This window comes from Trypanosoma grayi (assembly GCF_000691245.1).
Source record: "Trypanosoma grayi strain ANR4 Tgr_159_V1, whole genome shotgun sequence".
NCBI lineage: Eukaryota > Euglenozoa > Kinetoplastea > Trypanosomatida > Trypanosomatidae > Trypanosoma > Trypanosoma grayi.
In genome coordinates, this window is record NW_008825778.1 from 1,038 (window position 1) to 12,630 (window position 11,593).

Genomic DNA, 11,593 nt, shown 5'->3' on the forward strand with positions numbered 1-11,593 from the left:
TTTTTTTTTTTTTTTGCGAAGACACATCCTCGTGGTTGTTGTTGCGGCGTGCAACTGCAACAATGTCAACAGCATCATTCTGCGGCAGGAGAGTGAGAGTGAGAGAGGGAGAGTGGGAGAGGGGGAGGGAGAGGGAGAGGAGGCAAAGGGAGGGAAAGGTGAGGAATGGAAGGTATGCGAGGGAGGGAAGTGACGAGAAGAGACAATATCGTGCGCAACGTGCGAAATTCCTTCATGAGGCGCCCTTCTCTCGGGAGTGCGCATACATGTACATCTGTACCCATGCGTTCATATTCACACACGTGATGCTCCACTGTATCCCTGTCTCACCGCTCTCACTTCACACCTTCTCGTGGTTTTTTTTGCGTTTTTTTTTTTGCACACAAACATACACACACACACAGAAAGTAAGGAGAAAACAAGTAGCTGAGCGGCATCACCAAACAGTCCAACCCATCCAAGAGGAGGAATGCAGCCAAACACAGCGAGCACTGGTGCTGATGCATCCCCGCTGCTGTGGAACGCCACCAAGGAGCTCCAGGAGGGCTTCAACGGTCACCGTTGTTCTCTTCCGTACCTACTCGGTGTCGCGCACAATCTCCAGCGCACGCTCGAGGATACGCGCCAGACGTACAACAACGCTATTAAGCAGCGCGACGAGGCCCGCGCTAAGCTTATCGCGGCACAGAACAGCCTGGCGGCGATGGAACGCGTTGTGGGGCAGTATGCCACAGTGAAGGATCCAGTTGTGGCGTCCGACGGCTTCACATACGAGAATGTCTCGATTTGCGAGTATCTCAGCGAGTGTGCTAGTACCAACACAAAGGCGTACTCACAACTCACAAAGGAGGAGCTTTTAGATGTGGTGGTGCCCAACCAGACACTGCGTCGCCTCGTCCACATGCTTCAGCTGGTCCGCACCAGCGAGGTGCCGCCGGTATCGCAGCGTAGCCCCATCCCAGCCTTCGCCCCGCAACAGGGCGACGCGGCTGCGAAGAGCGGCACCAACGGCCTCAACTGGGCGGATGAGGAGGCGGACCCCGGTGCGGCTCCTCTCCGCGTGGCAGAGTTGGAGGCGACACTCGTGAATGCAGCTAACGCTGGCAGCCTCAATGTCTCACAAAGCAGCGTTACTGCAGCCACCGCCCCAACCAGCAATGGTGCACCAACACGCCGGTGGGAAAACCGACAACAGCAGCAGCAGCAGAGCGGTGGTTACAGCAGCAAGAGCACCGGCAAAAAGCACCCCTGTCTCCGTGTGTACGGGCACTGTAACTNAAAGCAGCGTTACTGCAGCCACCGCCCCAACCAGCAATGGTGCACCAACACGCCGGTGGGAAAACCGACAACAGCAGCAGCAGCAGCAGCAGCAGAGCGGTGGTTACAGCAGCAAGAGCACCGGCAAAAAGCACCCCTGTCTCCGTGTGTACGGGCACTGTAACTTCCTTGATGATTGTGCATTTGCAAATTACCCGTATGAGGCTTGCCTCAACTATATCAAGGGCAAATGCCGCTTCGGACAGCACTGCAAAGAGATGCACGTGAATTCCACATATCCACGCTACCCTGGAAATCGCAACAACAGTGGCAGCCAGAGCCAAAACCAAAGTCAAATCCTAAACCCGAACATCACCAACCCTACTCCACAAGGGGAGGAGAAGGAGACCAGCGCGAGGAGCAAGCGTAGCTCGAAGGAGAAGGAGAGCAGCAAGGGTAGCAGTCTGAGGGAGGAGACTAACGGCAAGGAGTTGGAAGAGGAAAATCAAGATGTGAAGCCTACACCGACGACGGAGGTGCCAGAAGCCGAGCTTCAGAAAGAGGCGGCTGTTGCAGCTGGAGAGGATGCGTAAATGGAACCTCATCCGGCACATGCAGCGTGAAGCACTCAAAGCCCCCNCCAACCCCCCCCCCCCCCCCCCCCCTCAAACAACAACAACAAAAAAAGAATTACATCAATATCAACAACACAAAACAGCAATAATGAATAACGAAGGTCCGAGAAGGAAAAAGAAGAAAAAAAAAGAAAAGGAAAAAGAAGTGCGAAAAACGGTGTGAGAGGAGGAATAAAAGATCAATGAAAATGAACTCTCCGCCGCCTGACCGATTATGCAGTGTGTGTATGCATGCATGCGGTGCCCGTGTGTGCGAGGTGGTGGGTCACAGATGCATTGCCTGTGCTGCTGCTGCTGCTGCTGCTGAGGAGAAACTGACGGTGTGAAGAAGGGAGTCGCCCGTCGTTTCTGCAAGGTGTTTTGGGTCTCTTGCCTTTCCATTCGTTCCACTTCTGCCGGCGTGTGCTGAGAAGAAAATCTCGACAGACATGATATGATCTGCATCCGGAAGGCGAAGAAAAGGAAAATGGTGAGGAGCATGAAAAAAAGAAAAAAAAAATCGAAATGANGGGGGGGGGTCGGGCGGGGAAGGAAAACGACGAACGAAAAGAAGCCCCAAACATATTAAGGACAAAACAAAATAATAACAAAAATGTTGGTGTGTGTGAAGGCGAATGTGTGTGTTTGTGTGTAGTGTTTGCAGGGAGGCCATCTCTCTTTGGCCGCGACGGCGACTTACTTCTGCGTGTTTTTCTTTTGAGTTCTCTTTGGCTATTGCTCTTTCTCTTCCACTGCTACTGCTACTGTTACTGCTATGACTTTTGTTGTTACTGCAGCAGTGTGGGTACGTGTCTGTGGGAATTGCGGAATGGCTGTCGCGCTGGTGCCACCTTTCATGTGGTGGAGGGGGCGCGAGACGCGTGGGCGAAGAGCAGGAGCGCGACGTGGGAGGAGAGTCCGAGAGTCTGGGCTTCGAGGNCAGAAGAGGCCGGAGGGTGCGTAAAAGGAAAGCATCGTGGCGGAGAAGAGATTGCATCGCATTCCGGATAATGATGGTTGTTGTTGTTGGTGTTGTTGTTGTTATTGGTAGCGGTGCTGCTACCCGCTTTTTCCGCATTCTTTCACCGTTGTTGTTGTTGTTGTGTTTGTTGTTTACTTTTTCTCTTTTTCCGTCTCGTTGCAGAAAACAACACGTCAGGGTGGTGCAAGGAGTTGAAAACCAAAAAAACAATTGTGATGTCGGCGGGGCAAAACCGAAATTTTTTTTTTTCATCCGCTTCTTTTTTCTCATTTTGTTGTTCTTTTTTCAATTTCTTTGTTTATTTGGTATCGCGCCAATGGTGAAGCGTTGTGGGCGGCAGCAGAGGGCGTGTGAGGAGGACGAGGAAGAATCGCAGCACCGTCTCGCACACGTGAGAGAGTGTGCATGTCTCTCTCTCTGTGTGTGTGTATGTGTGTCTGTGTGGAGCGCCAGCGGCAGCGGCGCGATGCCTGGGGAGTGGTTGAGGCGCGTCGCCGCTGTGTGCAAGGCCGCCGTGGCTTCCGGTCCTCTCACTACTCTTCTACTGCTCTTCCTATTGTTCCTCTTCCTGTTCTTCCTGCTGACGCTGCTGCTGCCGTTTGCTGCTGCTGTTGTTGTTCCTCCATTCGGCGGAAGCTACCGGTTTGCGGACGACAATGCTCACTCACTCCTCCCGCTGGATGCTCCGCTGTCGAAATACACAAAATTACTCCCCATCTTTTTCGCACGCACAGCGACAGTCAGGCGCCGCTGCAAGTACTTCACACGCCTCCACAAAGTTGCACGGCATTGTGTTGCTTATGACAATCTCAGCGGTAAAAGAACATGTGCTATTTCTTCCTTCTTTCTATTCTCATTTGATAGTTTTTTTTCCCCCCGTTCCGCTGATTCCTTCCCAGTTTGTTTAGGGAGAGGGAGCGGAGACATCCACTGACGCGTACATCTCGGCTGTCTTTTGGAAGCAAAGCAAGGTGCAACAAGGATATCCATACCATCAAAGTCTAGGTGAACCATATAAGGAATCCGTGATAGGCGTTCACCTACAAGTTTCACAGACATACAATTATTTACTTATATATATATATATATATCTACAAACAGGTCTTGGCGTGAATGGATAGTCCTACCTCCAAGAGTTGGTCTGATGGCCTCTTGTCGTCCCTTTCCATGATTCTCGTCAGCGAAATAGGCGACAAGACGTTCTTCATTGCGTGCCTCATGGCCATGCGGCACCCGAAGTTGCTAGTCTTCTGCGGCGCCGCCTCCGCGCTGGCCGCCATGACGGTCCTGTCGGCGCTGATGGGCCTCGTGGTTCCCAACGTGCTGTCGGTGCGACTGACGGAGATAATGGCCATCGGGCTGTTTTTCTTCTTCGGAGGCAAGATCCTATATGATGAGCTCCTCAAGCGCAACAGCAACGAGCAGGATAGCGAGGATGAGATGACAGAGGCTGCCGCGGTCCTTCGCAAGAAGGATCCCAACGATGCGCTGGAGACCGGTAGCAACTTGTCAGTTGGCAGCGGCTCGGCCTACCGCCGCTGGCCAGTGCTGCATCCCATTATGATCGAGGCCTTTGCACTGACGTTTGTTGCGGAGTGGGGCGACCGCAGCCAGCTGGCGACCATTGCGCTTGCAGCGGCAAAGAACCCTTACGCCGTCACGCTTGGTGGCGTGTTCGGTCACCTTATCTGCACCGGCGGCGCCGTGCTCTTTGGTAACATGATCGCCCAGCATGTTTCTATGAAGACGGTGAATGTTGTGGGTGGATTGCTATTTATTGTGTTTGCGTTTGGTACATTGTATGAGCTCCTCACACAGTCGCATCACATTGACACACTGGAGCGACAGAAGCACCAATAGAGTACCAACAAGGAGAGGCAAACGGGGCCAAAATGGGAAAATAAACGAAGGCGGAAAGAAGAAGTGACACAATGAATACAAGAGGCGGCCATTCTAATGGTAAGAGGCAAGGGACGTACTGAGGTAGGCAACTCCTTGCAAGCCCTTTGGTCTCCCCTTCCCACCAAGCTGTTTCTTTCCCTCTCTTCTTTTCTCCTTCCCGTTTTTAGCTCTTTGTTGCTCCCTGCAGCTCCCAACTCGCTCCTTCTGTGTTGGTTCTCTTTTCTTAAATACACTACACCTGCACGTTCACTGGGGTCCGTGGGTCTGTTGTATATGTATGTATATATATATATACAACAGTAGCATATGTGCGTGCGTAGGTGTGCCTTTTTGAAGAGAAGCAAGTTAAGGAGCGTTGAATAAAGGGATTGCACGTGAGTGGGTGTACACAGGCATAATGTGTCGCTCTGTTCTCTCTCTCTCTCTCTCTCCTTCTCAATCCCCTGTGCGATTAAACAGGTCGGAGATAATGACCGAGTTCCAGACAAGGCTCACAATACCTGGAAAAGAAAAGATAAACACACGGACACCCCCGAAAAAAAAAATTACAAGAAACTTTACACATCTTACGCTTATTGCTGGGGAAAGGGAAGCACGTAGAAGAAAATTGTGGAGGCCATGACTTCGTTGTGTGCTTGTGCTTAAAAGCAATCTGTTTTTGTGCCGTGGTAGATAGGAGGGGCCGCAGTGGAGGGTGAGCCGCCGTTTTCTGTGGTTATAAAATTTCCTTTTTTTTTGGGGGGGGGAGGGTTGTCATTTTGTCGTGGATGCCACCTATTCTCTTGCCATCCCCTCATCCGCTCTGTGTGCCGCTCCTCTTTGGTCCCTGCATCTTGCGCATGCCAGAAGTAAACGAAAGGGAAATAAAAGGGAAAAGAAAGCACGTTGGCTAGCACGCATACTAGCGTGCCAGACACACACTCACCCAAAAATAGAAAGCACCGTCACTTTCCTCACCTTTCTTCCCCTCTTCGTATTGGGCGGGGCGAATAGAGGACTTGTGCCACAAGACTTACGCTGCTGCTCGTGCAAGAGAGGAAGAGTGTGATTCGAGAGAGAGGCCAAGGAGACGAACTCCAACAACAACAACAAAAAATAGAAAGACACGTAAAGAAAAGAGGCGGTGTGGCTACAAGAGTCATTCCATATTGCCGGATACTTTTCGTTTTGACGGATTTTGTCGTATTTACGGGCGAAGGACGGGTTTGATTTGATAACAATGACCGATCGGTACAATGGGACAATGAATGGGGGTGATGGAGCCAACAACGGCCATACGCCGGGCTCTCCTACGAAGGAGTCACCGCCAAAGATTCTCTTTAACGTGTGCCGCAAGGAACTGTATCACCCCAACAAGGGATATAAGCAACTGGCGCGACGGTTGCGTCAGATCAGTACTATTGACATGAATAAAGAGGACGTTACAGTTGATCGCATGCTCCCGTACGACATTGTGGTATTTGGTGCTCCACAAGAGAAACTCAGTGAGGAGGATATGACTGCTGTTCGTGAGTACGTTGAGCGTGGTGGATCTGTCATTATGCTCTTTGGTGACGGCCACGGTGGTCGCTACTCCTATCTGAACCAGACGCTGGAGGAGTGGACGGGAATCGTGCTGAACGAGGACTGCGTTGTGCGCACTGTCATGAACAAATATCTTCACCCCAAAGAGGTGTGCGTGGCGAATGGTGTGACAAACCGCGCCATCAACAAAGCTGCTGGGAAAAATGTTTTGGGTGCTCTGGGTTATCAGAGCGAGCGCACTGGACTCCAAGCAGCTGGGTCCGCCTTTGGCGATCGTGGGGCACCAATGACACTGAACCGCACTATTGCAGCTGGTGGCTTTGGTGGTGGCACAATGAATGCCGCGGCAATGGCTATGCAGCAGCCAGCTGCGGATGATACCGTGGTGGAAGGACCCACCAGTCTTGTGTTTGTGTACCCACACGGTCTGAGTTTTAATGTGAACCGCCCAGCGGTGCCGATTCTTAGCAGCGGCTTCATGGCGTACCCACTGAACCGCCCCATTGCTGCGGTATGGGAGAGCTCCGATGCGGTGGAGCATAATGGACGGAAGAAACAAGGCAAGCTACTACTAATTGGCAGTGCCCTCGTCATGGAGGACACCTGGTTCGGCAAAGAGGAGAACGAACTGCTCACTACCGTTCTGTTTGACTACATGAACCACAGGGTGAAACTGAATCAGATTGATGCAGATGAACCAGATATTACTGACTACAATCATGTTCCTGATATCGCCTCTCTGTCTGAGCGTCTGCGCGTTGCAGTGGAGCAGCAGGAGGAGCTCCCGCGCGATTTTACCAAACTCTTCCAGATGGAGACGTTCAAACTAGACACTGACTTAATTCCACAGGTCATAGAGACTTACGACAAGCTCAATGTGAAGCAGGAACCTCTAACACTCATTCCCCCAGAATTCCTGACACCTTTGCCCCCTGTGAAACCAGCGGTTTTCGAGCCGACGCACCGCGACCCCATGCCACCTGCCCTAGATCTCTTTGACCTTGATGAGGAATTTGCACCTGAGAAGGTGCGTCTGAGTCAGCTGACCAACAAGTGCAAGCCAGAGGATGTTCAGTTCTACATTCTGCAGGGTGCAGAAATCCTTGGCGTTACAAAGAAATTGCGAAGCCCACGCAATCGCGACCCCCGCGCGCTGCTGGACTATGTGTTCCGCCAGGTGGTTCAGTATAAGAAGGTGAATGCGGAGGGTGCACGTAATTCGTGTCATGCTGGTATGGATTCCTACAGCACGGACGCAAATGCTGCTGCTGCCGCTGCTGCTGGCAGCATGACACGTGTGATTCGTGTCTCCACCAATGCGAATGGCAATAGGGATGCAACACCATTCGACGAGAATGTGCCGTGGACGCTGCAACTTCAGGCAGACTTTGGCAGCGGCAACATTACTGGGAAACTCACACTGCACCAGTCCTCAGCCCACTTTCCTGCGCAGGAGGCCACTCTGGAGGGTACCATCAGACCTCCGGGTGAGCGAGACTACCCTATGGAGTGGGGCGTCTTGGTGAAGGGACAGCACATTGAGCAGGTTTTTTTCGTTTTTCTCGCGATGCTGCAAGGCAACTCCCTGCGAGGTGTCTGCGAAGTTGCTGGCGGAAATGGCAACACACGCAACTTTTTGTACAGCATTGAAGAGCTTTAGGAGATACACCCACATGCATGCCTTGAGAGAGGAAAGGAAAGGAAAGGAAAGGCGAGTGGTCTGAATTGTTATCAGAAGTCAGAGAGGAAGTGCCGCTGCTGTTATTTCAACCGGTCCATGAGATGATGGAGGGAAGAAGAAGAAAAGACAGAAGAGAAAGGGCACAAAGTAGAGTGTGGGTAGAAAGGGAGGAAAAAAAAAAGATGTACAGCAGAGTCAGCATTGGTGGGGAAACATGCGTCACCGTTGCTCTGGCAACAAAACGTCCGAACTGTCCATGAGCCCTTTTTTGCCTCTTTATACCGCTTTCCGGACTTTTTTTTTTGTTACCATCTCTTTCTTCCTGACCTGTGGGCATCATTTTTCCTATTTTTCGTCCCCCTTCCTTCCTTCCTTCCTTCCTTCCGTCCTTCCTTTCTTTCTTTTCTTGCTCATTTCCACTCGCTCTACTGGAGGGACACTGTGTGTTGTGGAGGGGGGGGGCTGGAGAAGGAAAAGGGGCAGGAACGTGTATCTTTGCGTATCAGTTTGTTTGGGGAATCGGCACGATGCGAAGAAACAAAATCTGATATGAAACGAGGTGCTGAGAGTGATAGGAGAGAGGGAGGGAGAGAGAGAGAGAGAGAGAGAGGGTTTAAAAGGGCGGAAAGGGCTGCACTGTGAAAAATAGAGCGGGGCGAAGTCCAATAGTGAATGATGCAAGGAGTGCGTTGCCGAACCGCACAGATGGAGTGATGCTGTGAGTAGACGGCAGGTGATTTTGTGATGGAGGTCTTGCTCTTTCATTCGTGCTGCGTACCATGAGCCACGTTTTCATTTCGCCTTGACATCTTTTTTTCCTCCTTTTTTTTCGTTTGGTGTTGGGTTTCTCTCTCCCTCTCTGTGTGTGTGTGTGTGCGTGCGTTGCCTTGCTCACGCTCTTGTTTCCGACGTGGGGCAGGAGAAGGGAAGAGGGCACGTGGCTTCGTAGCGCATTTTTTTTTTTTTGCTTTCACCCATTTTAGAGTGAACCGGAGAGTGGGACAGAGGCGAATACGGAAGTAAGGAACGCGCATCTCCCAAAGGAAAAACACAACAATACCCAAAAACGAAAACGAACGATCAGAGCAAGTACTTTTCAACCTTTTAGACAATGCGACTGAACATTACAACTCCAAATGAAAGCCACGACGATGCCTGCACGTGTGTCGCCGTGTCGCTGATGGGCGATGTGATCAGCGCCGGTGACGACTACGTGCTGCGCCGCTGGAGCCCCAACGGCGAGCCACTGGGAAAGGTGCAGCAGTTCGACAGCTGCATCACCTACATCACATGGGTGCCTGTTCAGGGCGGCCGTAAAGGACGCGGTGCGGCGGCTGGCACCATTGAAGGAAAAGACAACTGCCTCGTGGCCTGCGCGGATGGGACGTTCTCGTTCCTCAACACGGCGTCAGGTCGTGTGGAGCGTAAGGTTGACGCGCACATCGGCACCATCACCGGCCTCGTGTACTCTGCTGACGCCTCCTCCATCGTATCGTCCGGTGAGGACGGCTGCGTGAAGGTGTGGTCGCAGGCTGGCATCCCGCGCACGACGTTGGTCTCCGCCGGCAAGTGTGTGTACGCTCTCTGCTGGGGGTCGGAAACGACGGAGCTGGGTGGAGACTGCGTGCTGTACTGTGTTGGCTGTGAAGTGATTATCAAACCACTGAACCCAACAGTAAAAAAACAATTGAAATGGAAGGCTCACAATGGCGTTGTGCTGTCTGTGGACTGGTCTCTCATGACGGGCTACATCGTTACCGGTGGTGAGGACGGTACATACAAGGTGTGGGACCCATACGGGCGCAGCATTTACGTCTCTGCCGCTGGTGAGCATCCTTGTACAGCGGTAAAATTTGCAGCTGATGGTGAGATGTTCGTTGTAGGCTCCTTCATGAACTTACGTGTGTGTGATAAAACGGGCTGGAGCCACACATATGAGCGTCTTCCAGAAGGTAGTGCTCTTTCGCTGCAATGGACTGCAGATGGGACACAGGTAGTAGTGGGGTGCGGTAGCGGCGCAGTGTGCACAGCACAGCTTGTTGATCGAAAACTGTACTGGGGTCAATGCTGTGTGACGCTGGTGGAGGGTAACAAACTCTTGGTGCAGGATGTTCTAACCGATGTCGTTGAGGAGTTGGAGCAGCGTGACAAGGTAATTAAGGTGGAACTTGGCTACGGTTATATTGTGGCGTGCACCACCACACAGTGTGCATGCTACCCCATTGAGCGTCTCTCAGCACCGGTGCAGTTTGACCTCCGTGATGTCGTCATTACACTGATTCTCGGGCCAAAGCAATTCCTGCTGGCAGACTGCAATGCCGGCATGCAGGTGTACTCGTACGAGGGCCGACAGATCTGCATCCTACGCCTACAAGCGTCTTTGCGGCCCGAGATTATGGCACCTGATCTTGTCTCTCTGTCACCCGATACGGTGGCTGTCCGCAACCCTGCCGACCCAAAGAAAATTATCTTTTTTGACCCAAACAACGGCAAGCCGATCGAGGACGCCACCATTACCCACCACCTTGACGTTGTGTCGCTGGAGCTCTCGCAACCCGGGGCTCTCAATGACCGTAAAATTGCCTTTGTGGATCGCAACCGCGATCTGCACTTTGGCGCAGTACACCAGCGTCTTGGTGTGCAGAAAATCAGCACCATGACGTCGAACTTGGCTTGGCATGATAAACATGAGATTCTCATTGCCATTACAGATGGGCACCTCACAACGTGGTACTATCCCACAATTATATTCTCCGATCGTGATCTTTTGCCTACCACGAAGACGGTACGCGACGACGGCACGGACGAATTTTCGCGGAACGATCGCATTGTCGCATTCAGTGGGACACAAGTGAGTGTGCGGCGTGGGGCAGATGGTGCACTTCTTACGTTCAATACATCACCATACCCCTCTATGATATTTGAGCACGTCTCACGGCATGATTGGGAGGGTGCCATACGTTTGGCACGATTTCTCGATGATAAGCCGTTATGGGGTATCCTGACTGGCCTGGCACTGCGCCACGGAGAGTTAAATGTGGCGGAGGTTGGCTGCGGTGCCCTCTTCGAGCTCGACAAGGTGCGCTACATCCGTCATTTGAAGAATATCCCCACAGTTGAGGGGCGGCAGGCGGAGCTGGCGCTGTTCCAGCGCCGCCCAGTTGAGGCGGAGCGTATCCTCCTGCAGGCTGGCCTCATCTACCGTTGTATTGACATGCACACGCGTCTGTTCAATTGGGAGCGCGCGTTGGAGATTGCGACGGAGCGGAAGACACACGTAGACACTGTCTTGGCGCGGCGCCAGCGTTACCTTGCAGCTGTAGGCAAACAGGAGAGCATTCCCGCCTTCACGGAGCTAGCGGCTTCGGTGAAGGTGGACTGGGACACCGTCCAGGAGAAAGTGAAGCAGGAGCTGCAGAAGGAGGCCCAGCGCCCGGGCGCCAAGCCATACCAATAGACATAGTTTTCTTTTTCTCCCCACGCGTGTGGGGGAGTGAGATACACAACGTTCTCCTCCGCACAAGAAGACAAAAAGAACCAAAGAAAGCTTATAAGGGAGATGCCAAGTGTGGGATGTGAGAAACACAAGAGGGATGACTAGAGTGAAAGCAATGAAGAAATGTGTGGGGGGGG

The 11,593-nt window shown here is 52.3% G+C and overlaps 6 protein-coding genes across 6 annotated transcripts; all 6 read left to right on the forward strand.

Annotated features, from left to right (window-relative positions):
- Positions 1-469: 469 nt before the first annotated feature.
- Positions 470-1,441, forward strand: DQ04_01591000 (putative RNA-binding protein; the record flags this gene model as incomplete). The annotated part of the gene is made up of 1 exon (XM_009310892.1): positions 470-1,441. One exon carries the CDS (start codon positions 470-472, stop codon positions 1,439-1,441), a length of 972 nt encoding a protein of 323 aa, XP_009309167.1.
- Positions 1,442-1,535: 94 nt separating this feature from the next.
- Positions 1,536-1,850, forward strand: DQ04_01591010 (hypothetical protein; the record flags this gene model as incomplete). The annotated part of the gene is made up of 1 exon (XM_009310893.1): positions 1,536-1,850. One exon carries the CDS (start codon positions 1,536-1,538, stop codon positions 1,848-1,850), a length of 315 nt encoding a protein of 104 aa, XP_009309168.1.
- Positions 1,851-3,169: 1,319 nt separating this feature from the next.
- On the forward strand, positions 3,170-3,787 carry DQ04_01591020 (hypothetical protein; the record flags this gene model as incomplete). The annotated part of the gene is made up of 1 exon (XM_009310894.1): positions 3,170-3,787. One exon carries the CDS (start codon positions 3,170-3,172, stop codon positions 3,785-3,787), a length of 618 nt encoding a protein of 205 aa, XP_009309169.1.
- A 179-nt stretch (positions 3,788-3,966) lies between these two features.
- On the forward strand, positions 3,967-4,713 carry DQ04_01591030 (putative membrane protein; the record flags this gene model as incomplete). Its single annotated transcript, XM_009310895.1, has 1 exon — positions 3,967-4,713. The coding sequence occupies one exon, from the start codon at positions 3,967-3,969 to the stop codon at positions 4,711-4,713; it is 747 nt and encodes a 248-aa protein (XP_009309170.1).
- Positions 4,714-5,974: 1,261 nt separating this feature from the next.
- DQ04_01591040 (putative intraflagellar transport protein component) lies at positions 5,975-7,939 on the forward strand (the record flags this gene model as incomplete). Its single annotated transcript, XM_009310896.1, has 1 exon — positions 5,975-7,939. One exon carries the CDS (start codon positions 5,975-5,977, stop codon positions 7,937-7,939), a length of 1,965 nt encoding a protein of 654 aa, XP_009309171.1.
- Positions 7,940-9,071: 1,132 nt separating this feature from the next.
- DQ04_01591050 (intraflagellar transport protein 80) lies at positions 9,072-11,417 on the forward strand (the record flags this gene model as incomplete). The annotated part of the gene is made up of 1 exon (XM_009310897.1): positions 9,072-11,417. The coding sequence occupies one exon, from the start codon at positions 9,072-9,074 to the stop codon at positions 11,415-11,417; it is 2,346 nt and encodes a 781-aa protein (XP_009309172.1).
- Positions 11,418-11,593: the final 176 nt, after the last annotated feature.